The sequence below is a fragment of the Xenia sp. Carnegie-2017 genome, unplaced genomic scaffold, assembly GCF_021976095.1.
Source record: "Xenia sp. Carnegie-2017 unplaced genomic scaffold, XeniaSp_v1 HiC_scaffold_3, whole genome shotgun sequence".
Lineage (NCBI taxonomy): Eukaryota > Metazoa > Cnidaria > Anthozoa > Malacalcyonacea > Xeniidae > Xenia > Xenia sp. Carnegie-2017.
The window spans coordinates 239,077-262,400 of NW_025813493.1; the positions used below are offsets into that span (position 1 = coordinate 239,077).

Sequence of the window (23,324 nt, forward strand, 5' to 3'; positions counted from 1 at the left end):
AGCGATTATGTTAAATATAGCTGTAGTTAACATTAAAAATAATGATGAAATAGTGAACATTTTGAAAGACGAAATTTTGAACATCTTTAAAGACACAAGTATATAGCTTTAATGAGAAATTACAGGTGAAAAAAACAGAAAGAATTTTTTGTTTTGCCACCCTGTGTTGCATATTTAATTGCAACACGTCTTTCTATGGCGCGCCAAGATGGACAATATTACCAAAATCGAAAATATTTATAACGAAACACATTATCGTATGTCAAAAATAATAAACTTGCAACTTTTTCAATATTTGTAAAACGAAACGCAAAAATATAAAAGAAAACAAAAATTCGTTTACCATAATTTATCTATACACAACGAAATTTATTTTTCAAGTTATGAAAATTATTTTTATAAAACGAAACTCATATATATAAAACGAAATTGACATTCATAACACGACATTTTCTTCGAACAAACGACATTTTTTACCGCGCCCTGCCACTGACATCAAAGAAAAAACGGCGTTTTGACTTTTTTCCTCCTCCATAATTTACACTTGGGTTGAACAGTGGAGACGTGTGGTGCATTGAAGTATTAGCTGCTGTAGTCGCTGCTCCTCCCACTGTAGTGGTTGTGGATGAACGACCATTTGCAGAAGGGACTCCTTCAAAAGTTCTTTCACAATTGTTGGAGCAATCATTTTCAGAGAGCTGAGTGATTGCTGCAACAAGGTTTGTCAAGTTATGTAAGTTCCTTCGCGAAGACATCCTCAAAATTTTGTGGTGGATGGCTCTTTGCAGGCTACAAAATAATGGCCGCAAAAAAGCGGTAAAAAGTGTCGTTTGTTCGAAGAAAATGTCGTTTTATGAATGTCAATTTCGTTTTATATACGAATGGCAAGCTGGTTGGACATGCGCCCATTGAACTTTCCTTCCTCGTGTTTACATTTTTACGAGCTCATGAGGATAATGCGGTGGAGGTAAAAGTAACTGGAAAAAGAAAACTTGAAAACGGCCTAGTTGTTCCAGGAACTTTTAAAGCAGTAACACGAAGCCGGCGACTGGGAGCAAAGTTTAACGAGGAACTTGATAAAGTAAAGCTCCTATGTGCCCACATGGATATTGAAATCAAGCAAATGAGAAGCAAACCTCTGAAGAACATTGATTTTGAGTTCTAACGAATGTCCGTTACCGATGTAAAAATTAAAATACTGTGTATCGAACTGAGTACCGAAGTTCATCTTTTATCGGGGAAGGGTGGGGGTGGGGGCGCTTATTTGAGAGGACGCTTAGCAAAACCCGTCTTTTCTCGAGGGGGCGCTTATTGGAAGGGGCGCTTATTTCAAAATTTGAGTCCTAGGGGGCGCTAATTCGAAGGGGCGCTTATTCGAGCATTTACGGTAAATGAGTTTCGTTTTATAAAAATAATTTTCATAACTTGAAAAATAAATTTCGTTGTGTATATATAAATTATGGTAAACGAATTTTTGTTTTCTTTTATATTTTTGCGTTTCGTTTTACAAATATTGAAAAACTTGCCAGTATATTATTTTCGACATACGATAATGTGTTTCGTTGTAAATATTTTCGATTTTGGTAATATTGTCCATCTTGGCGCGCCATATCTTTCTATGATTGGCTGCTATTTGTAAAGCGATAACATGAATTACCCAACTGTTTGCTTTTTATCAATAAGATGGAGTATTTGCATTTAGGAAATTATTTCTGTTAATTAAGCAAATTTTGTTTGATGAAGCAATTATTTTGTCTACACCACTTTAAAAGTCACAAATTTAATGCATGAATGACTGGAATATTAGTCCCACAAGCTTTTAAATGCCAATTATTGATGTGTGGAAACAAAAATGCCAATTTAACGCAAATTTCACTATAATTAATACTATCCATGAAAAATATCTAACACCTCAATGACAACCTGCACATTTATTATGTCTAACATCTAATGGAAGCACAAGCAAGCATTCGAACTTTTCTCTGTAATATGAAGTTTGTATTGAACTTGCCACAAAAAGACAACATTTCCTTTCAAATTATTCGCTTTGCGCGGGGCCCTCAAAACCGCTGGGCTCCTGGCAACTGCCTTGACGCCCTCCTCTTAATACAGCCATACTTCAACTGTCCATAAAAATTGCGTATCAATTTCACATGCAGAGTGGATATAAGCTTTTTGAAAGTAGTGGATTATAATCATTGTGTTTGATTTTCTTACTAAAAAGATAATTTGCATTTTTGGGTAACTTTACTTCTTATTGTAGGAAGGACTTTATGTAAGAAATACGAAACACACCGTTCGTCCAAACTCCAAAAATGGCGGGGTTTAGGAAGATTCTTTTGTTAAAATGTTTTCTTTCATTATTTGATTTATTTTTCTGTGAAAAACAACCTGATACTTTGAATGTTTTAAGCATCCTTCTTCCTTATTCTACGGCAGGCTCAGCTAACGTCAACTTTACTGTTTGGGCACAGAGTGGTTGTTATAAATGGTATCATTGCACGTGTTTAATTTTATATATGACTTTCTATTGAGTCTTTGTTTATATGTATATTATGTAATATGAAAGGTTTAAAAAACGGCTTTGATAAAGATGATATTATTCCCAATGTGTGTACTGGTAAAATTCCTTAGAATTAAGAAACATGAAAGATCTATAACTTATAATGTGATTTGATTTTAGGAGTTCTTCAAGACCAGAGATTGCCGAAATTCGACCCGTTATTGGTATTTCACCAAAGAAAGGTAAATTTTGTTTTGTTCCCACTAAATTATGCTTTAAATTATTCTGTGTACAGTCAGTGTGAGTGTACATGAATGATAATAATGAATATAACGTCCAGCAAGACTAGTATTCATTTCTAAAAAGAAAGATTATTTATTTTTGTCATTAGGTCAAAATGACTGCAGTCAAAAGGCTGTAGTCACATCACAATCATCAAAACCTGAAAAGCAAACTGCGATAATTATTGCTGAAGAGAAAGGTTTGTCAAATCTTGATGATTTTAAACTATTCGTGTCATTGTATGAAGGATTTTTTTAATAAAATTGAAATTTGATCATGTCTAGTAATAAATGATCTCTGTGACAGATGTGTTTACTTGACACTAAAATTAGCTATTTTCAGCAAAAAAGAGATCTTAGATATTAAATATTTTTATTTGGTGTGTACAATCTCCTTAATTTCACGAAAAAATGCAAATGCCAATTGTAGTCTTGTAATGTGATACATGTCATTGTCTGAATGTTTGTGTATTAATGAGGAAAGAGTAATTTCTCATTGTAACACAAGCACAAACATCCTGTATTTAAAAGATATATCTGCAATTTCAGCTGTAAGAGTGTCTCCCTTTCACTTCAATACATTTAAGCATAGATAGCGATTTTATCTGATTTTTTTTTATTTTCAGTAACTGGCAATGTCATTCGTGCTGATGTATTTGTCAACAAAATAGATCGTATTCTAATCCAAACTACAACACGTGAACTTTTACTGGGACAATCACCAGAAGTTCTTCAAGTCTTTGCGTATGATGATACAGATAATTTATTTTCTTCCATTGATGGCCTTGTCTTTGACTGGGAACTTATTACTACTCCTGGATCAATGGATGCCTCCAGCATATTAAGGTACATAGTACAACTGCATCAATACATTGGACATGATAGATAAATATATTGAGTGCTAAAAAATGTTTTCATCACTTTGTATTCAGGATTGTCCCATTTGCTGAATCAATTAATGAAACCTCAGCTGCTATTTATGCTTTAGAAGCCGAGGTAAACTCTATGTTTACCACATTGCTGTTGTTGAAGTTGGACTCAACTCATGAAAATTGTTTATTTTAAGGGTTTAAGGGGCAGCAGTATCATTGTTGAAGGTATAACAACAGGAACAGCACTGGTCAGGGCAAAATTAAGTCATCCTACTTTCCAGGTTTGCTAAATATATAAATTATCATTAATTTATTCACAACTTACACTAGACAGTTATAGTTGGCCTATTTAAAAATTCTTTAGGCAATTTGTAAATTGTTGCGTTTATTGTAAATTTTGTGGGTTATGTAAAAGATCGTACTTCGTAATACTTAAGTCTTTCTTGAACAGCTTTATGTGTGAACCATAGTCCATACGTCGTAGATCAATTCACAAATCTAACAACGAGCCAGACAGTGTTGTTTTCCATTGTGCAAACAATTCACACGTATTCAAGATTTCCTATGTTATATAGTTTGCTGCGTATTTTGAGTCTGAAGATGACAACCGCTAAGGCTGTCGAAACGTCAGTCAACAACAACAAAAACAGTTCTTCTCAGGACTATACTAACCTGGACGATCTACATTTACAAACATGAAAGAGAAAAGTGTTTCAGATCAAGTTAAATTAAAAGTCAAAATTGGATTAAAGTTAAATTACAAGCTATATTTTCTCCCTCCGGATAGCGCATTTTGATTTAAAAGAAACAAAATTCTATACATTGATTGTGTTCACGCTGTCGTATAATAAATGTTGACGATACGTGAATTTAATTCTTAAATGAAAATGAAAAGATCACAGTCACAAAATCGTTCTGTGCTAGATTTAAAATGTTCGTTATGTAAGAGAACTGATTTATTTCTTGATAATTGTGACGTTTTTCTCCATGATTTCCATTCGTGCGTGCAGCAGATAGGTTTAATGAAATGACTTTTTAGGTGTTATCCTTTTAAAAACTCTTGGAATCAGTTATATCGACTAGTTATTATAAGTCAAAAGATAAACGTTCTTTGAACCTGTGCAGTATCCTTAGATTTCTTTGTATATTTTATAATAAGTTTTGTACACTTGCGATACATCGAGACATTTAAGCACTAGTTAATCGCGTGGTAACTTTTCATTGAGAAACTTAGCTTGACGTCCAATATGTGCATGGCGTGCTTCTACATAACCATGGACATTACATAACCATGGACATTACATAACCATGGACATTACATAACCATGGGCATTACATAACCATGGACATTACATAACCATGGGCATTACATAACCATGGACATTACATAACCATGGGCATTACATAACCATGGACATTACATAACCATGGACATTACATAACCATGGACATTACATAACCATGGACATTACATAACCATGGACATTACATAACCATGGACATTACATAACCATGGACATTACATAACCATGGACATTACATAACCATGGACATTACATAACCATGGACATTACATAACCATGGACATTACATAACCATGGACATTACATAACCATGGACATTACATAACCATGGACATTACATAACCATGGACATTACATAACCATGGACATTACATAACCATGGACATTACATAACCATGGACATTACACTTTAGATTTTAAAGAGAAAATCGCTCAGCTTGCAAACCGTCAATTGTAAGACAAGAAATGGTTATTTACACCATAAGCTTGTGATATGTTTTGTTCAAAATGTAAATTGAAGTCAATGGATGTTCTTCTCATAAAACGTACGTGAATCAAAATTAAATGAGAGTCAAAAGGCTGTGTTTTTTTTTACATTTTATTATCTTTGGATCCGTAGTTTTTGGCTTGAGTTTACTGTCAGCGCGACTTCTCTGCACTTTGCCAATAAATTGTCAGAAACTTTATGTTATTTTTGTGAAAAGACTAATCAAGTGAGTTTTGTTTTTTGGGGATGAAAATTATAAGGATGTTCGTACGTTGCCTATAAGCGTATTTCCTTTGTTATAAAAAGTAAAGCAAAAATATCAATCTGAGAGTGTGAGTAAATTAGGAAACTTCGAAGAAACATTTTTTTCCGAAAAAATATGAGAAAACCTGCAATAACTGCTGCGATGTTTGACTGGAATCAAAATGATGCGGTTTAATTATAAACAAAACATTTCAACTCAACATCGTCTTTTCATAAACATGGTTTTATTACGTATTTAAGTGCCCAACTAGCGTAAGTTTTTATTATTGTTCTTGAATAAAAAATTTTAATTCGGTCAAATCGTCGGCTTATTTTGACGCTTTTAAGTTGCCTTTTAATGGACCTTGTCCGTCTTGGCAAGAGGTCTGGGTCTAGCCTAATTCTGACGTCATCCAAGGTAGTTGGCATATACTTATATTTCGTATTAACGAATCCTGTGCGTGACGTCACAAAGATTAGCTGCTCCAGACTTGGGGCAAAGTCATTGAAAGATGTCGACGCTCATTTTAATCTTTACCATAAAAACAGAACGAAATTAGAAACTTTTTCATTTATCACACTAAAATGCAATATCGCAAATGGAATTTATTGCTGGAAAGAAAACTCTAAGATTGTTTAATGATGTTTCTTGTACTTTTACATTCATGTTGTCTTTTAGGATGTAAAATCTGACGAAGTAAAGTTATTGGTGATTGATAACTTAATAATAATTCCATCGAGAGATGTCTACATTATGATAAATACTGCTGTCAAATACACAGTCAAAAGATTTCGACAAAACTCTATGATAGGTAAACAAAATTACATTTCTTATTCCCGTGCTGTGGTTTACTTTAATAATATCAATGATTTAAGGAAAGTAATTGTACAATTATAAATTGTAAAACATCATTTTATCATTAGATGTCGAAATGCCGTCAACACAATTTGAGTTTGTTCTCAGCAATAAAACTGTTGCAGTTCTTCATGAGCCATCATCTAATGTTATTGGTCGTGTTCTTGGTTATACACAAGTCACCCTTGTTGATAAAAGTATCTTTTTGTGTGTACTTCTGAACTGAGGGGTAGGTTTTTGTTCTTTGGTATGTACAAGTCACCCTTGTTGATAAAAGTATTCTTTTGTGTACACCATGGACTGAGGGGGTTGACAATTGTTGCGCGGGGGGGGGGCTAACATTTATATATGCATGTTCTTTATTAGCTTCTATTAAAATAATTGTGTATGTACGTATTTCTGTTTCACCGTACAATACAATAGACAGCATGTACTTATGGTACGTCAGTAGATACTTGTAGTACATTACTTAGGTACTTTTATGGATACTTTGTTTAATCCTTAACGTTATGATGAGACATGAAAGATCAAATATCTACAAGACAACCAACAGTTGGTATTTATGTTAATGAACCTGATCATCTAGGTAATTCTTAATTTCATAACTGTTTAAAATGATTATGGACGTCGTGATTTGCACGTGCTTAATTCATTGTTGAAGCGTGTTCGTGTGACGTCACTGAGCGCAAGTTGTGACGTTTGAAAGGCAAAACTTTTGGCGCCAAATTTTGTTTTCAAACACGAAAAGACGTTAAAATTTCAAAACTTGAGCGAAGAAGTTGCGTTAAAAAAGCATTTGGAAAAATTGTTATTGATTTCATTGAATGAAATAGTTAAAGCATATTTACCTGTGACGTTTTACAAGAGTTGTACATGTTTAATTTTTGTTTTGTAAAATATCATTGATATTTTTAGCTTAACATTTATAGAAACCTCACAACTCTCTCGTATTTACTTGAGCTCTTGCTAACTATTTGAAAACCACATCTATAGTCTTATGAAAGAAATCTTCAATTTTCGTGCGTTGCTTAAGCTGTTGTTACTATTGCTTCATCACGTAAATATTCATCACGTAAATATTCATCTCGTAAATATTCATCACGTAAATATTCATCACGTAAATATTCATCACGTAAATATTCATCACGTAAATATTCATCACGTAAATATTCATCACGTAAATATTCATAACGTAAATATTCATCACGTAAATATTCATCACGTAAATATTCATCACGTAAATATTTATCACGTAAATATTCATCACGTAAACTCAAGCAAAATCAAGAAAGTTTTCATAAAATGTTAACATTGAGATGATTCCGTCTCTATGATTTTTTAGGATTTTCTATCGCTTGTGGCGATGTTTGGATCTTAGAAAGTAAACGTGAATATGTTATCACAGTGAACGTCTTTGACAAACTTAATCATAAACTTTATGTTGGTGGTAACATTCAAATCACAACTGAATTTCCAAAATCCCATTTCGATGTTTCTTATTCTTCTGATAATGGATCGTATCACGAGACCAAGACGTTGACCAGTGGGAAAATAGTGCTGCATGCTGTACTGTCTAAGATTACGGTAACAATTTGAATGTTTTGTGTTGTGTAGTTGACTACCATACGTATGTACTACTATGTAATGGATATTTGTATGGATTGCAAAGTTTATTTTCTCACTGATCAGATTCAAACGCTCATACGTAAATCATACGTAAATGCCTTGTACGGTAGGTCGTTATACTAATAAAGTGAAGGATAACCCAGTTTGTTTCATTATCGTGAAGTTGATTTTTCATATCAATATTATTGTCAAGTTATCTAATATTCACTTACTTAATTTTATAGTTGTTTATCACTGGAGAAACTGTGGTCCTCGATCCTCCCGTTCGTGGTAAACAAAATGTTATTATTTATAATCCTGTCACCGTGACACCTGCTGTTTTGGCGTTTCCATGGATACCAAATGGTAGTGATCATTACAAATACCAACTTGAAGTATGTACATGAAGCAAAATTTTACTACATGTGGGGAGGAAGGGAAGAGGATTTCACGTAAAAAATTGCTGTTGTTTTCCCTTGCCAAAAGTTTAACCAGTTATTTTACGTAGATCACGTTGTATATAGTATAAATACTTCATGTAACATTGTGCATTACCTTTTTAGGCCACAGGGGGGAGTGGACAATACTCATGGTCTTCTGATGCTACGACCATTGCAAGTGTCAACATTCGAGGTCTTCTCACTACGACCGCTGACACAGGATTCACCATTGTGAAGGCTCATGACACTGAGAATTTATTGCATTATGGTCAATCAAAGGTGTGTTTGTGTGACTTGAAGAAAAAAACTTTTAGTGATTGTTTTTTAATTCTCTTGTTGTATTGTAGGTTTATATATTGCCTCCGGACAACTTAAAGTTTGTCCCCTCGAGAGTTGAAGTTGAAATTGGTACAAAGTTAAAGATTCCTCTGGCTGCTGCTGCATTTTATTTACCAGGTTTGTTGTAGATACGTATATTGTGTAACAAACATGTAATGTTTAGAATCAGTTATAGTTCATCCTTTCTTTCGATAATACATATTTATGATTAGCCATAAATTATCCTTCTAAAAATTGAAACTTTACGTATACAAGTTTAGGCGTGATTATTAATTGAAGTTATGAAACAGAGACTTTGTCGTGGTGACAAACTTAAAGATGGATTTCAAAATAGCAAAACCATGGTGAATGGTGATGATAACAATGTAATAGTTCTTAAAAGAACTGTTTTAACCAGAACACTAACCCAACAATTAGCTGTAAATAACGGTTCCTTTGAATTGTTGGGTTAGTGTTCTGGTTAAAACAGTTCTTTTAGAACTATTACATTGTTATTATCACCATTCACCATGGTTTTGCTATTTTGAAATCCATAATTGAAGTTATTTAACTTATGAATAATTCTTTTAGAAAGTGATGATTTATTGTTTTTTGATGATTGTCGCAAAATGAACCTTACGATATCTGTTACTGATCCTTCAATATTTCAAGTACTTGGAACATCAGGTTTGTTGTTTACGTGGCGACTGATGATACTAACGTTATTTTTAAAGGGCATATGACTCCAAAAATTTACTATTCAAATTATATTTTCGTTCAACAGAACTTTAAAAATGACAGTGTATTTTGTAGAACTGTTTATGCATATCGAAGATATTGCGATATTAAAGTTTTTGTAATAACCGATTTACGCAACTTTCTACGTCATTTTGCACAATGAGTTGATACAAAGTTTCAAACATCTTTTAGTTTCAAGGCAACTTTTTGTCAAAATTATGAGGAAATTTTTTATACCATTAACTCCACAATAAAGGAAGCTCTTTTCGGTTGACAGCAAGTATACCTGCTCTGCGAAATTCTCATTATGCAATGTGACGAAAAAACGTTTTTGTAAAGCGTCCATTACACAAACTACAGTATCTTGAGAGTGAAACGTGATGTGAATAAAGTTATGCTCAATGAAAATATAATCTGAAGAAGCACAATTTTCGAGTCGTGCATTTTGAATGACTTTACGTTTATTTAAAATAAAGTAGATGATTTTCTAACTCCTGGATATACATCAGTATACCTTAACGCTTTTTAACGATCGTCTCAATATTACTAATGTTTAAATGATTATTTTAGATGAGTTTGATGATATTATTACTCCTGGTTGTACATCAGTGTACCTGAAAGCTTTGCGTCAAGGATATGTCATTGTCACAGCTGGATATCAATATAAAAATATTAATATCAAAGCAACTGTTACAGTAGCTGCGTATTTACCACTTAAAGTAAGGAAAATTCATCTACTTTTCTCTAACATTTTATTTACTGTTTTCTTTTACTGTCAAATTTCAATCCCCTTCAATGAGAAATCTCACACCATTATTGTCACGTTATAAATGAATTATCTTCTAGGCTATCGATCCTGTTGACATTGCTGTTGTCACCCTTGGTTCAGCAAAGAACTTCATCATACAAGGTGGACCTCAACCTTGGGTTCATGATAGATCAACACATTATGAGAAAGGTAACCACGTCATTCATGGTTTCATGTTAGATCTACACATTATGAGAAAGGTAACCACGTCATTCATGGTTTCATGTTAGATTTACACATTATGAGAAAGGTAACCACGTCATTCATGGTTTCATGTTAGATTTACACATTATGAGAAAGGTAACCACGTCATTCATGGGTTCATGTTAGATCTACACATTATGAGAAGGGTAACCACGTCATTCATGGTTTCATGTTAGATCTACACATTATGAGAAAGTTAACCACGTCATTCATGGTTTCATGTTAGATTTACACATTATGAGAAAGGTAACCACGTCATTCATGGTTTCATGTTAGATCTACACATTATGAGAAAGTTAACCACGTCATTCATGGTTTCATGTTAGATTTACACATTATGAGAAAGGTAACCACGTCATTCATGGTTTCATGTTAGATCTACACATTATGAGAAAGGTAACCACGTCATTCATGGTTTCATGTTAGATTTACACATTATGAGAAAGTTAACCACGTCATTCATGGTTTCATGTTAGATTTACACATTATGAGAAAGGTAACCACGTCATTCATGGTTTCATTTTAGATTTACACATTATGAGAAAGGTAACCACGTCATTCATGGGTTCATGATAGATTTACACATTATGAGAAAGTTAACCACGTCATTCATGGTTTCATGTTAGATCTACACATTATGAGAAAGTTAACCACGTCATTCATGGTTTCATGTTAGATTTACACATTATGAGAAAGGTAACCACGTCATTCATGGTTTCATGTTAGATTTACACATTATGAGAAAGGTAACCACGTCATTCATGGTTTCATGTTAGATCTACACATTATGAGAAAGGTAACCACGTCATTCATGGTTTCATGTTAGATCTACACATTATGAGAAAGGTAACCACGTCATTCATGGTTTCATGTTAGATCTACACATTATGAGAAAGTTAACCACGTCATTCATGGTTTCATGTTAGATTTACACATTATGAGAAAGGTAACCACGTCATTCATGGTTTCATGTTAGATTTACACATTATGAGAAAGGTAACCACGTCATTCATGGGTTCATGTTAGATCTACACATTATGAGAAAGGTAACCACGTCATTCATGGTTTCATGTTAGATTTACACATTATGAGAAAGGTAACCACGTCATTCATGGTTTCATGTTAGATTTACACATTATGAGAAAGGTAACCACGTCATTCATGGTTTCATGTTAGATTTACACATTATGAGAAAGGTAACCACGTCATTCATGGTTTCATGTTAGATTTACACATTATGAGAAAGGTAACCACGTCATTCATGGTTTCATGTTAGATTTACACATTATGAGAAAGGTAACCACGTCATTCATGGTTTCATGTTAGATTTACACATTATGAGAAAGGTAACCACGTCATTCATGGTTTCATGTTAGATTTACACATTATGAGAAAGGTAACCACGTCAACCATGGGTTCATGATAGATTTACACATTATGAGAAAGGTAACCACGTCATTCATGGTTTCATGTTAGATCTACACATTATGAGAAAGGTAACCACGTCATTCATGGTTTCATGATAGATTTACACATTATGAGAAAGGTAACCACGTCATTCATGGTTTCATGATAGATTTACACATTATGAGAAAGGTAACCACGTCATTCATGGTTTCATGTTAGATTTACACATTATGAGAAAGGTAACCACGTCATTCATGGTTTCATGTTAGATTTACACATTATGAGAAAGGTAACCACGTCATTCATGGTTTCATGTTAGATTTACATATGAGAAAGTTAATCACATCCATTGTATTACTTCAGTAACTAATTATAATATATTTTGTACTTCAGTGAATTCTGAGAAGTTAGCTCTGATCTCAATAAGAACTGATGTGATACCACAACATCCGTTCGGCGAACAAAGCTCTCTACATTATTATCACGTGACTTGTAAGGAGCTCGGGGAACAAAATATTGTGGTTACAATTGGCAATAATCCATCAAAAACTAATAACTATCCAGCGAGCTCTAATATCACTTTGAGATTTGCCTGCATGATACCTGCCACCCTCAACTTGGAACCTGATGTCCAACTACCCGAGATCACGGATCGTACGTTCAGTTTACAGGATTGTCAGAGTCCTAATAAAGAGGTATTTGTTGCGTATAATTAGTAATTGTTCATTTGTTTGGTATCTCTAGAGAAACATAAATGTTTTTGTGACTTTTAATGAAAAAAATTATAACCTGGATACCTAAATGATGAGAACGAAAATTGTCATGTTAAGGATGTGTCAAATATAGATTTAATAAAATACAAATATGTTTGCAATGTATTGACTATACCGCAGCATTATCTATTTATGTTCTATTATTGAATTCATTATTATCTATTTATGTTCTATTATTGGATTCATTATTATCTATTTATGTTCTATTATTGAATTCAATATTATCTATTTATGTTCTATTATTGAATTCAATATTATCTATTTATGTTCTATTATTGAATTCATTATTATCTATTTATGTTCTATTATTGGATTCATTATTATCTATTTATGTTCTATTATTGAATTCAATATTATCTATTTATGTTCTATTATTGAATTCAATATTATCTATTTATGTTCTATTATTGAATTCATTATTATCTATTTATGTTCTATTATTGAATTCAATATTATCTATTTATGTTCTATTATTGAATTCAATATTATCTATTTATGTTCTATTATTGAATTCATTTATTATCTATGTTCTATTATTGAATTCATATTATCTATTTATGTTCTATTATTGAATTCTTATTATCTATTTATGTTCTATTATTGAATTCAATATTATCTATTTATGTTCTATTATTGAATTCATTATTATCTATTTATGTTCTATTATTGAATTCATTATTATCTATTTATGTTCTATTATTGAATTCAATATTATCTATTTATGTTCTATTATTGAATTCATTATTATCTATTTATGTTCTATTATTGAATTCAATATTATCTATTTATGTTCTATTATTGAATTCATTATTATCTATTTATTTTCTATTATTGAATTCAATATTATCTATTTATGTTCTATTATTGAATTCTATTATTATGTTCTATTATTGAATTCAATATTATCTATTTATGTTCTATTATTGAATTCATTATTATCTATTTATGTTCTATTATTGAATTCAATATTACTTATTTATGTTCTATTATTGAATTCAATATTATCTATTTATGTTATATTATTGAATTCATTATTATCTATTTATGTTCTATTATTGAATTCATTATTATCTATTTATGTTCTATTATTGAATTCATTATTATCTATTTATGTTCTATTATTGAATTTAATATTATCTATTTATGTTCTATTATTGAATTCATTATTATCTATTTATGTTCTATTATTGAATTCATTATTATCTATTTATGTTCTATTATTGAATTCATTATCTATTTATTTTCTATTATTGAATTCATTATTATCTATTTATTTTCTATTATTGAATTCATTATTATCTATTTATGTTCTATTATTGAATTCAATATTATCTATTTATGTTCTATTATTGAATTCATTATTATCTATTTATGTTCTATTATTGAATTCAATATTATCTATTTATGTTCTATTATTGAATTTAATATTATCTATTTATGTTCTATTATTGAATTCATTATTATCTATTTATGTTCTATTGAATTCTATCTATCTATGTTTATTCAATATTATCTATTTATGTTCTATTATTGAATTCATTATTATCTATTTATGTTCTATTATTGAATTCAATATTATCTATTTATTTTCTATTATTGAATTCATTATTATCTATTTATTTTCTATTATTGAATTCATTATTATCTATTTATGTTCTATTATTGAATTCATTATTATCTATTTATGTTCTATTATTGAATTCATTATTATCTATTTATGTTCTATTATTGAATTCAATATTATCTATTTATTTTCTATTATTGAATTCATTATTATCTATTTATTTTCTATTATTGAATTCATTATTATCTATTTATGTTCTATTATTGAATTCAATATTATCTATTTATGTTCTATTATTGAATTCATTATTATCTATTTATGTTCTATTATTGAATTCATTATTCATTTATCTACAATCACGATCTTTATTATATTTAGTTCCACGTACGAAGTCCTCAAGATCTGAAACTTCGTATTTCATTGAGAGACAATAAAAATCGTTTGTTTGATAATTTCACATCACTTGAAATTATTTGGACAAGCAGCAACTATGACATGGCTTCATTTGATCGCAGTAACGAAACTGACATTGAAATGACTTATGAAGAAGATATGTTTGGTCCGTACATGAAAATGATTTGTAAGTGATAAACATTCGTGTGATGTTAAATTATGGGAATATTAAACAACATGAGCATAATATGTTTTATGAATAATTAATGTTTGTGTTGTTTTGCTCAGCGTATCAAGTTTGCCAGTTAAAAGTGAAGCAAGGCTCGGTGACCATAAAATCAACTATCATGAAGTATCGTGTCGTTATACTACGGAATGCGGGCGTCGGTGATGAGGTTGGCATTTAATTTGAGTTTCAGCTCATTTTCGGGTGTTACTCAATTTGTTAAATAAAGATGTTTTATTTTCAGGAAAATTTAAAGAAACATCTAAGTGCGTCAATAAAACTTTCCTTGACAAGTGATATACGTATTGAACCTACACAAGCTGCAATTTTTAACCATCCATTCAATAAGGTATTAAAAAGACAGGTTTCCGTAACAAAATGAAAATATTCGTTTGAAAAGATGTTCGAAAAACTTGCTTTACTTACTACGTTAAACTAATGTTTATTATGAATGTTTTTATTTTTGTTTGAGGTCCATAACATATGTTTGTACTCGTTTACTGTTTTATAAGTGAATGACTAATGTTTATTATGAATGTTTTATTTTTGTTTGAGGTCCATAACATATGTTTGTACTCGTTTACTGTTTTATAAGTGAATGACTAATGTTTATTATGAATGTTTTATTTTTGTTTATCGTCCATAACATATGTTTGTACTCGTTTACTGTTTTATAAGTGAATGACTAATGTTTATTATGAATGTTTTTATTTTTGTTTATCGTCCATAACATATGTTTGTACTCGTTTACTGTTTTATAAGTGAATGACTAATGTTTATTATGAATGTTTTATTTTTGTTTATCGTCCATAACATATGTTTGTACTCGTTTACTGTTTTATAAGTGAATGACTAATGTTTATTATGAATGTTTTATTTTTGTTTATCGTCCATAACATATGTTTGTACTCGTTTACTGTTTTATAAGTGAATGACTAATGTTTATTATGAATGTTTTTATTTTTGTTTATCGTCCATAACATATGTTTGTACTCGTTTACTGTTTTATAAGTGAATGACTAATGTTTATTATGAATGATTTTATTTTTGTTTGACGTCCATAACATATGTTTGTACTCGTTTACTGTTTTATTAGTCTGATTCAGTCTGATGACGAATTTGTAGCAAATTCGAAATATTACTTTACAAATAAAATTTCTTGTTTCTTTCTCAAATATTGAGTTAAACACGAGTCTTTATTTGCTTCATATTAAATTAGTGAATGAAGTATTTTTTTCATCAAGGTGGAATTGAGGATATTTGGAGGCTCTGGAAAATATCAAGTAAAAGGAAGTGATGATGATATTGCAAGTTTATCTTCTCTAAAATCATCTGTAAAAGTAAGTGATTATTTATACATCAATGTAAAGTTAAATCAACATAAAGAATGTGAACAATGAACATCAATTTAAAGTAAAATGGTTTGAACCCGGGAGTATCGTTACATCTATGTGGATGTAGATCGTCCAGGTCAGTAGAGTCCTGCGAAGGACTGTTTTTGTTGTTGTTGACTGACGTTTCGACAGCCTTAGCGGTACTCTACACTAAAGATGACTTCTGCTAAGGTTGTCGAAACGTCTCTACATCAATACCAGGAGTCTTTCTCAGGACTTTACTAACCTGGGCGATCTAAATCCACAAACATGAACATCTATCTGTTGTAGATAACTCCTAAAATGACTGGAATCTATACTCTCACAGTTTATGATCAATGTCTTGATTCTCCTAATCCTGCTATGGCAAATATAAGGATATCGGACATTGACCGTATTCTCGTTACTGTTGTGGATAAGGTAGGATAAAATTGTCTGCATTCAAGTGTTGTAGATTGGTAATTAAAATTGCTTATATTCTCGATATTTATAGGTGGAATTAGGTCACGTGATCAATTGCTCTGTGATGGTTATTGATGAGTTGAATAACCCACTATTGGTCAGTCAACTGGATCTTCTCAATCTTACACCACGGCTTTCACGTGATCTCGTTAATGTAAAGTAAGTTCATATTGTGTATATATGTGTACTATTGTGTATATACGTGTACTATTGTGTATATACGTGTGCTATTGTGTATATACGTGTACTATTGTGTATATACGTGTACTGTTGTGTATATACGTGTACTATTGTGTATATACGTGTGCTATTGTGTATATACGTGTACTATTGTGTATATACGTGTACTATTGTGTATATACTTGTACTATTGTGTATATACGTGTGCTATTGTGTATATACGTGTACTATTGTGTATATACGTGTACTATTGTGTATATACGTGTACTATTGTGTATAACGTGTACTATTGTGTATATAAGTGTGCTATTGTGTATATACGTGTACTATTGTGTATATACGTGTACTATGTGTATATACGTGTACTATTGTGTATATACGTGTACTATTGTGTATATACTTGTACTATTGTGTATATACGTGTACTATTGTGTATATACGTGTACTATTGTGTATATACGTGTACTATTGTGTATATACGTGTACTATTGTGTATATACGTGTACTATTGTGTATATAAGTGTGCTATTGTGTATATACGTGTACTATTGTGTATATACGTGTACTATTGTGTATATACGTGTACTATTATATTGCTATGTAAAAGAGGGGCATTTTAACAAGTTGTGTCTACCGAGGTCAAACGTTTTTCATTTCAAATGTTTGCTGTTTTTAGATTAAGTGGAAAAAGTGGACTGGATACGACATTGTATATTTTACGTGGCGTTGCTATTGGAAACACAATACTCACGTATACAGCTCATCCAGCTAATAAACCTCAAATTACCAGCGAACCGAAACATGTTCAGGTATTGAGCAATTGATACGTAAATTATTAAATAGAGATAATATTACTGTTGTTTATCTGCTGTATTTAACGTTCACTAAAAAGTGAAAAAAACTCGTCGAAGTTTTTGTAACAATTACGTCGACATTGAGTTCATGTTGTATACTTTGTTATATGTTCATCACCACGTATGAATGGAAACATTAATTGAATGGTAATGAAATCATAAAGTTATATTTATAAATTTAACATCTATATTTAACAGGTATTTCCTCCATTAAAACTCGACCCCAGGTACATTATTCTAATTCCTGGTGCTACGTTTCAACTGATCGCCACAGGTGGTCCTTATCCTCAAGTGACAACATTGTTTAACATAAAGAACGATTCAGTTGCATCTGTAAGTAGTGTTGGTCTTATTACTGCCCGAATACCTGGTAAAACATTTGTTACGGGATTGGTGGAGGCAAATGACCCGCAATCAGGTCACGCCATCATATTTTCAGAGGTTTGTAGTTGGTTAATTTTTTTGTTTGTTTCAAGTTTGGATGTTGATGAAGTTACTTTTTTACAAATTTTTTTACTGTTGCATTTTTCTCATTTTCTTGTCTGAAATTTAGACTCTTACTCAGCATACAATGAAACATTGACATCCCATTTCTCGTAATGCTTTAGGATCACGTGATCGTAGAAGTGATACGTCTTACTGGTATAAAGATATATACGCCCTCCAGTAATGTGGTCACAAATACTGAGGTAAACTCTCCCCAGTTTTCTTACCAACGAATATTTTTTGGGGGGTGGGGTTATTATAAATTTGTAAATCGTGCAATCTGCAGGTTAATGAGAACATTTTACTTTTTGTGTTATTAAGAGTTTTTATAACATCGAGTTTTGAGTATTTTATAATATTTTATTTCATTGCAAGTGTTTGAGAAAAATTCTTATTTTGATAAATTCACTGTTTTTTAGACGGCATTAAGAGCTGTGGGACTGAATGATGAAACTCCGTTTAGTTTTGGAAATATCATTCCTCATCTTGAATTCCATTGGAGCTCTAGTAATATCGATGTATGTAAATTAAAGTCTCTATATGATAAGGTAAGTTAATGTTGGTGTTCTACTTAAAAACGTACGTACACCGCTGTAATAACTTTTGAACATTTGTTAAATTGTTTTTATATCTACCTTACCATTACACACAGTCATTACATATAGTTGTATATCATCGCATCTTCTTAGGAAAAATCATCTCTTTTTATTAAATATAGTTTTTATCTTTATTATGACATTCTCATCTGATTAATTTCCCAGTCCTCTTTGTGCTTAAAATTTGAAATCAATAAATCCCTTTTTCAAGGACGGCCGTGAATCGATAATTTGGAGGGTCCATAGTTATAATTTCATATGTTATAATCCGTAATCACTGTTGATTTCATTAAGAAGAACATGCATGTATAAATGTTAGCACACCCCATCTCCCCAATTATCAGTCTGCCGTCGAGCGTGCCTTTCGAAAAAGAATGTAATAGAATGATACACTCGTGCATACCTTACGAATTCAAGACGTTTCTATTGCTGATATATACCATTTCTAGAGTGGTGTTACGGTGGATTATGAAAGAGCATTTCGTGTTGTATTATCATGTAAACATCCTGGTGAAGTTATCATTAAACTAAAAGCTGTCTTTGCCGATCCTACTTATGAGCAAGCGATACTGACCGCTGACCTTTTCGATGACGTCAGAATACAGGTTATCTTACCGTCTTCGGATGTTACGTACATTAATTTAATATGAAAAATTTCTTTTTAAAGAAAGACTCGAAATCGTGTTCTGTTGTGTAGGTGTTTGAAAAATTACAGCTTGTTGTGCCCAGAAATGGTCACCTGTTGCTTCCTCATGACGTCACTACAAGAATTAAGACAAATAGGTAGACATTACGTCACTCTGATTTTTTAATTTTGACGTAATGACAGGTGATAGGCAGATCATTTATATCTAATCCTCAATCAGTAATACATGATGAATAATGAATAATCATCAATATTACGTATGATGTCATGGAGATATAATCCTTATAAGGTTTTCACGATGAATGATTATAAAACGATAATTCATTGTATTATTTATTAAAGTCTGCTAAGTTAAGTCTTTCTTTTACAATAGCGAATCAATAATAAATATTTCTTGCATGGTTTTTAAAAAACATGTTTAGTGTAACTGAGTGTTTGTATTATACTTTCATTTGAAATGTTTTTATGCGAATGATGCATGGATATTAGATGAAGTTTAATTTAGCTACCATTTAATCATTGGATCTATATTTAAAACTATTTATTATTAACTACATCACAGTTATTGTAAAATTGGAAATCTTTTTTCTTTCTCAGAGATGGTGGCAGACTTTCTTACAGTATAATGAACGTTTGTTCTCAATCACGTGACAAAGACTCCCAAGCACTGCTGACCATCGATCATCGCGGACATGTTAAGACCGGAATGATATCCGGAACGGCAGGAATTGTCGTGACGTCAAGAGAGGATTTTGGAGTTAACCAAACTGTCGTAGTCCATGTTGAGGTGAGTGTGTACTTCATGTAGTCCATGTGAAAGACGGCTGATGCTGTGGTATTTTATGGAAGTTGAGTACTCATAAGTTCTATATTAAAGCTAGTCTTATAAAACCAAAAATTCAATAATTTGAATCCGTGTTTTTAGTACTACATTAAAGATGATGTATCTTAATTTCTCTGTAATACGTAGGTAAAGTCAGTGTTATCTATCTCATTGGAGCCTTTATCTTCAGTTTATACTTTGTTTGAGAAACATCACGCGTTTCCTGTTGGCATCACTGCTATATTTTCCATTTCTCTTCATGACAACATTGGACGAAAGTTTGATTCTGCTAATGTTTACGTAAAACATAGACTGAACAGGTTGCCTCAATTCAATTTCAAAGAAAGGAGAGCTTTGCAGATAAACTGAAATATTCATTTTGACCTCGTTAAAGGTTTGATTCCATTCATGTTACACAAGGTCAAGATAATGGCACTTATTCAATACGCGCTCATAATGATGGAGAAGCAATTTTGAATGTACGTAAAGATTTTGTTCATCTAATAATCATATCGTACAAATCTTCAGAAAAGCTTTTCATGACATCACTGGATAACTTTTAACATCAGTCATATTTTTAGAACCGAAGCGTAGACAATTATGTTTGTTTGTGTTTAAACATTTCATCAGACCACAGGCATTCATGTTTAAAGAACTGGAGAAAATAGACGTTCTTCTCAACCAATAAACAAAAAAGTTATCGCTCATAATTTTCACTTACAGGTTGAAAAAATTTGTTGTCAAAACTCCTTCAGGGTGGAATGCATTTAAACTTCGTTTTGTGGCGCGTTTGAAAATTTCGTTAAAACGTTAACAAAACAATATCTTGCAATATTCTGATCATTGTTGTTTGTGTTTGAAACATGTCAAACATATTTTCCTTTGAAAGATGTTCATTTGTTGCCTAATATCTGGAATGCCTTCGTTATTTTTTTTCAATTTTCTATTTTTTGTTTATTTATATGCTAAATTGAGCATATGCCCCTTCACTAAAAATAGTTTTCGCAAATTTTATCGTTCTATTTTTCACTGCAGGTTTGGTTAGTGTCATCACCGCATATTGTGGATTTTATTCATCTTAAAGCTACTGAAGCCATCACTCCATTTACTCCTATATATTATCTTGGAGAGATGATTTGTTTTAAAGAAACCGTCATCGGCGATGAAGGTAGTAAATTATTTTAATTATACAATATTCATGCATGAATTTTCATATTTAATGTTACGAAAATTATGACATGATTTTTCAAGATTCTGGTGTTTGGTGGACATCGAAAGAAAACGTGCTTAATATAGATGGAGTAACAGGAGTCGCTATGGCTACAGGAAGTGGAAATACTCTAGTTTATTACAATGCATCGTCATGGCAACCAACGTATATTGAAGTTAAAGTGGTTCTATCTGATGTTGATATTTATATTGAAGACATAAAAACTATCTCTAACTCACTAGGTCCCAATATTAATGGTAGTTATTTGGTTCGTGTTGATTTTGCTTCTCAACGAAAAACTCCGCTGACTGGCTGTTCTGATGTCATCATACAAAATGAGCCTGCAGCATCCAGTGTTGAGTTTCCGTTTTCTTGCTCTCTGTCGTTTGAACATTTCACCAGTTTAAGTGTGAACAATGTTTTTTATGTGAAACCAGGTTATAAACTTGGCAAGAGCGCGTGTTTCATTTTCACAAGAACTTTAAGTAAAGATGACGCAATTCTTCTTACGTCATCTCAACCTAACCTCATAATAACTGTTACTTTAAGCGATAAAGATAACGCTGCTTACAAGAAGTCCAAAAGTACCGAACTTGACTTTTATCCTTCTTTTGTTCTTGAAAAGCACGAAGTATTCCTTTCAGCTTTATCTCCTGTTGTTACTGTTAAAATATTTGCAAGTGATGACATGATGAAGAGTTTAAAGGTAATTTAATTGTCTTTTAAACTCCTGTGTACACTTGATAAGACGTTTGCCAGAAATCATGGAAGCAAGGAAAAGTAGTTGTGTACGTACAACGTAAATAACAGTTAAAATATTAATTTTTTCTTATTTCAGGTTTCTGTTTCTTCGTCGTTGATCTCTGCAAATATTCATTACGGAAATGTTGCATATGTGGACATTTCATTGGTTGACACAAAGATATCGACGCTTGATGATGTCACGATTGAAATCAACAGTGATTTAACTTTTCAATCGGAAACAGTTACAATTGTGTTCCAGTCCACCAAACCGACACCCGCTGCCAGTCTTAACACTAACAATGTAAAAGAACAATGTCTTGGACCAGACTGTCAAAAATCATCTATTTTCACCCTCTACTATGCTTTGCTTATTTTGTTGACTTTATTTATAATTTTATTGTTATTTTTTGTGTGTCGACCTGTTCAAAGAATTCCACCTCCACCCAGAACGTCACCATACTTATATCAAAGTCCTCATCCTAATCGTACTTTTATGGACGGTACTTATAGTCAGAGTAATGTCAGTCCTGGTCGTCGTAGACACTCGCCAATACTCGGTCGTCGAACTCCTGGCTCATCGCCAAGAGGACTATTTAGTGTCACTCAATAACCAATGGAGATGAAGAAATGAATATAATTCTTCAGTCGTAATATAAAGTTACAAAATGACATCGTTGTATTATAATTTTTGTGAGATACTTTTCTAACCAAATTATTTTTTATAGGTGATTAAGATGTTTTTCTTGTGAACAATTTGTATTTGTGTAGCAGCAAATCTCCAATGATTGATATTTGACGTGTTGAACGAGCTCATTTAAAAAGTGTTTTTCATTTGTAATCAAGCTTTGAGTTTATTTAAACGTGAAAACTCATTGTATTGAATTCTACCTTAGGTGCTGTTTTAATGAACCCTACCAGGCGAGATCTT

At 31.7% G+C, this 23,324-nt stretch overlaps 2 protein-coding genes across 3 annotated transcripts in view; one reads left to right on the top strand and one right to left on the bottom strand.

The window, feature by feature from the left end:
• Positions 1-23,324, bottom strand: part of LOC124454398 (ZP domain-containing protein-like) — a 33,020-nt gene that overhangs the window by 5,308 nt on the left and 4,388 nt on the right. The window lies entirely within an intron of this gene.
• LOC124454397 (nuclear pore membrane glycoprotein 210-like) lies at positions 2,316-23,217 on the top strand. Of its 2 annotated transcripts, XM_047005207.1 has the most exons (35): positions 2,316-2,491; positions 2,684-2,745; positions 2,895-2,984; positions 3,411-3,630; positions 3,717-3,780; positions 3,851-3,937; positions 6,370-6,502; positions 6,615-6,743; positions 7,064-7,132; positions 7,889-8,130; positions 8,397-8,546; positions 8,715-8,870; positions 8,939-9,047; positions 9,501-9,596; positions 10,218-10,366; positions 10,494-10,605; positions 12,460-12,761; positions 14,782-14,983; positions 15,085-15,191; positions 15,267-15,371; positions 16,267-16,362; positions 16,687-16,815; positions 16,889-17,016; positions 17,714-17,846; positions 18,090-18,332; positions 18,500-18,580; positions 18,797-18,925; positions 19,423-19,578; positions 19,671-19,756; positions 20,217-20,406; positions 20,590-20,762; positions 20,837-20,921; positions 21,478-21,610; positions 21,694-22,358; positions 22,491-23,217. In XM_047005207.1, exons 1-35 carry the CDS (start codon positions 2,316-2,318, stop codon positions 23,004-23,006), a joined length of 5,703 nt encoding a protein of 1,900 aa, XP_046861163.1. In that variant the 3' UTR covers positions 23,007-23,217. The 2 variants fall into 2 exon arrangements, with proteins under 2 accessions (XP_046861163.1, XP_046861164.1); XM_047005208.1 differs by lacking the exons at positions 2,316-2,491; positions 2,684-2,745; positions 2,895-2,984; ... (3 more) ...; positions 6,370-6,502; positions 6,615-6,743 and adding an exon at positions 6,806-6,822.

Excerpts from the sequence above, each read along its gene's own strand:
- LOC124454397 (XM_047005207.1), top strand. The coding sequence starts at position 2,316 with ATGGCGGGGTTTAGGAAGATTCTTTTGTTAAAATGTTTTCTTTCATTA. Across the intron at positions 3,631-3,716 it reads GATGCCTCCAGCATATTAAG|GATTGTCCCATTTGCTGAAT; the intron begins GTACATAGTACA and ends CTTTGTATTCAG. Across the intron at positions 22,359-22,490 it reads ACATGATGAAGAGTTTAAAG|GTTTCTGTTTCTTCGTCGTT; the intron begins GTAATTTAATTG and ends TTCTTATTTCAG.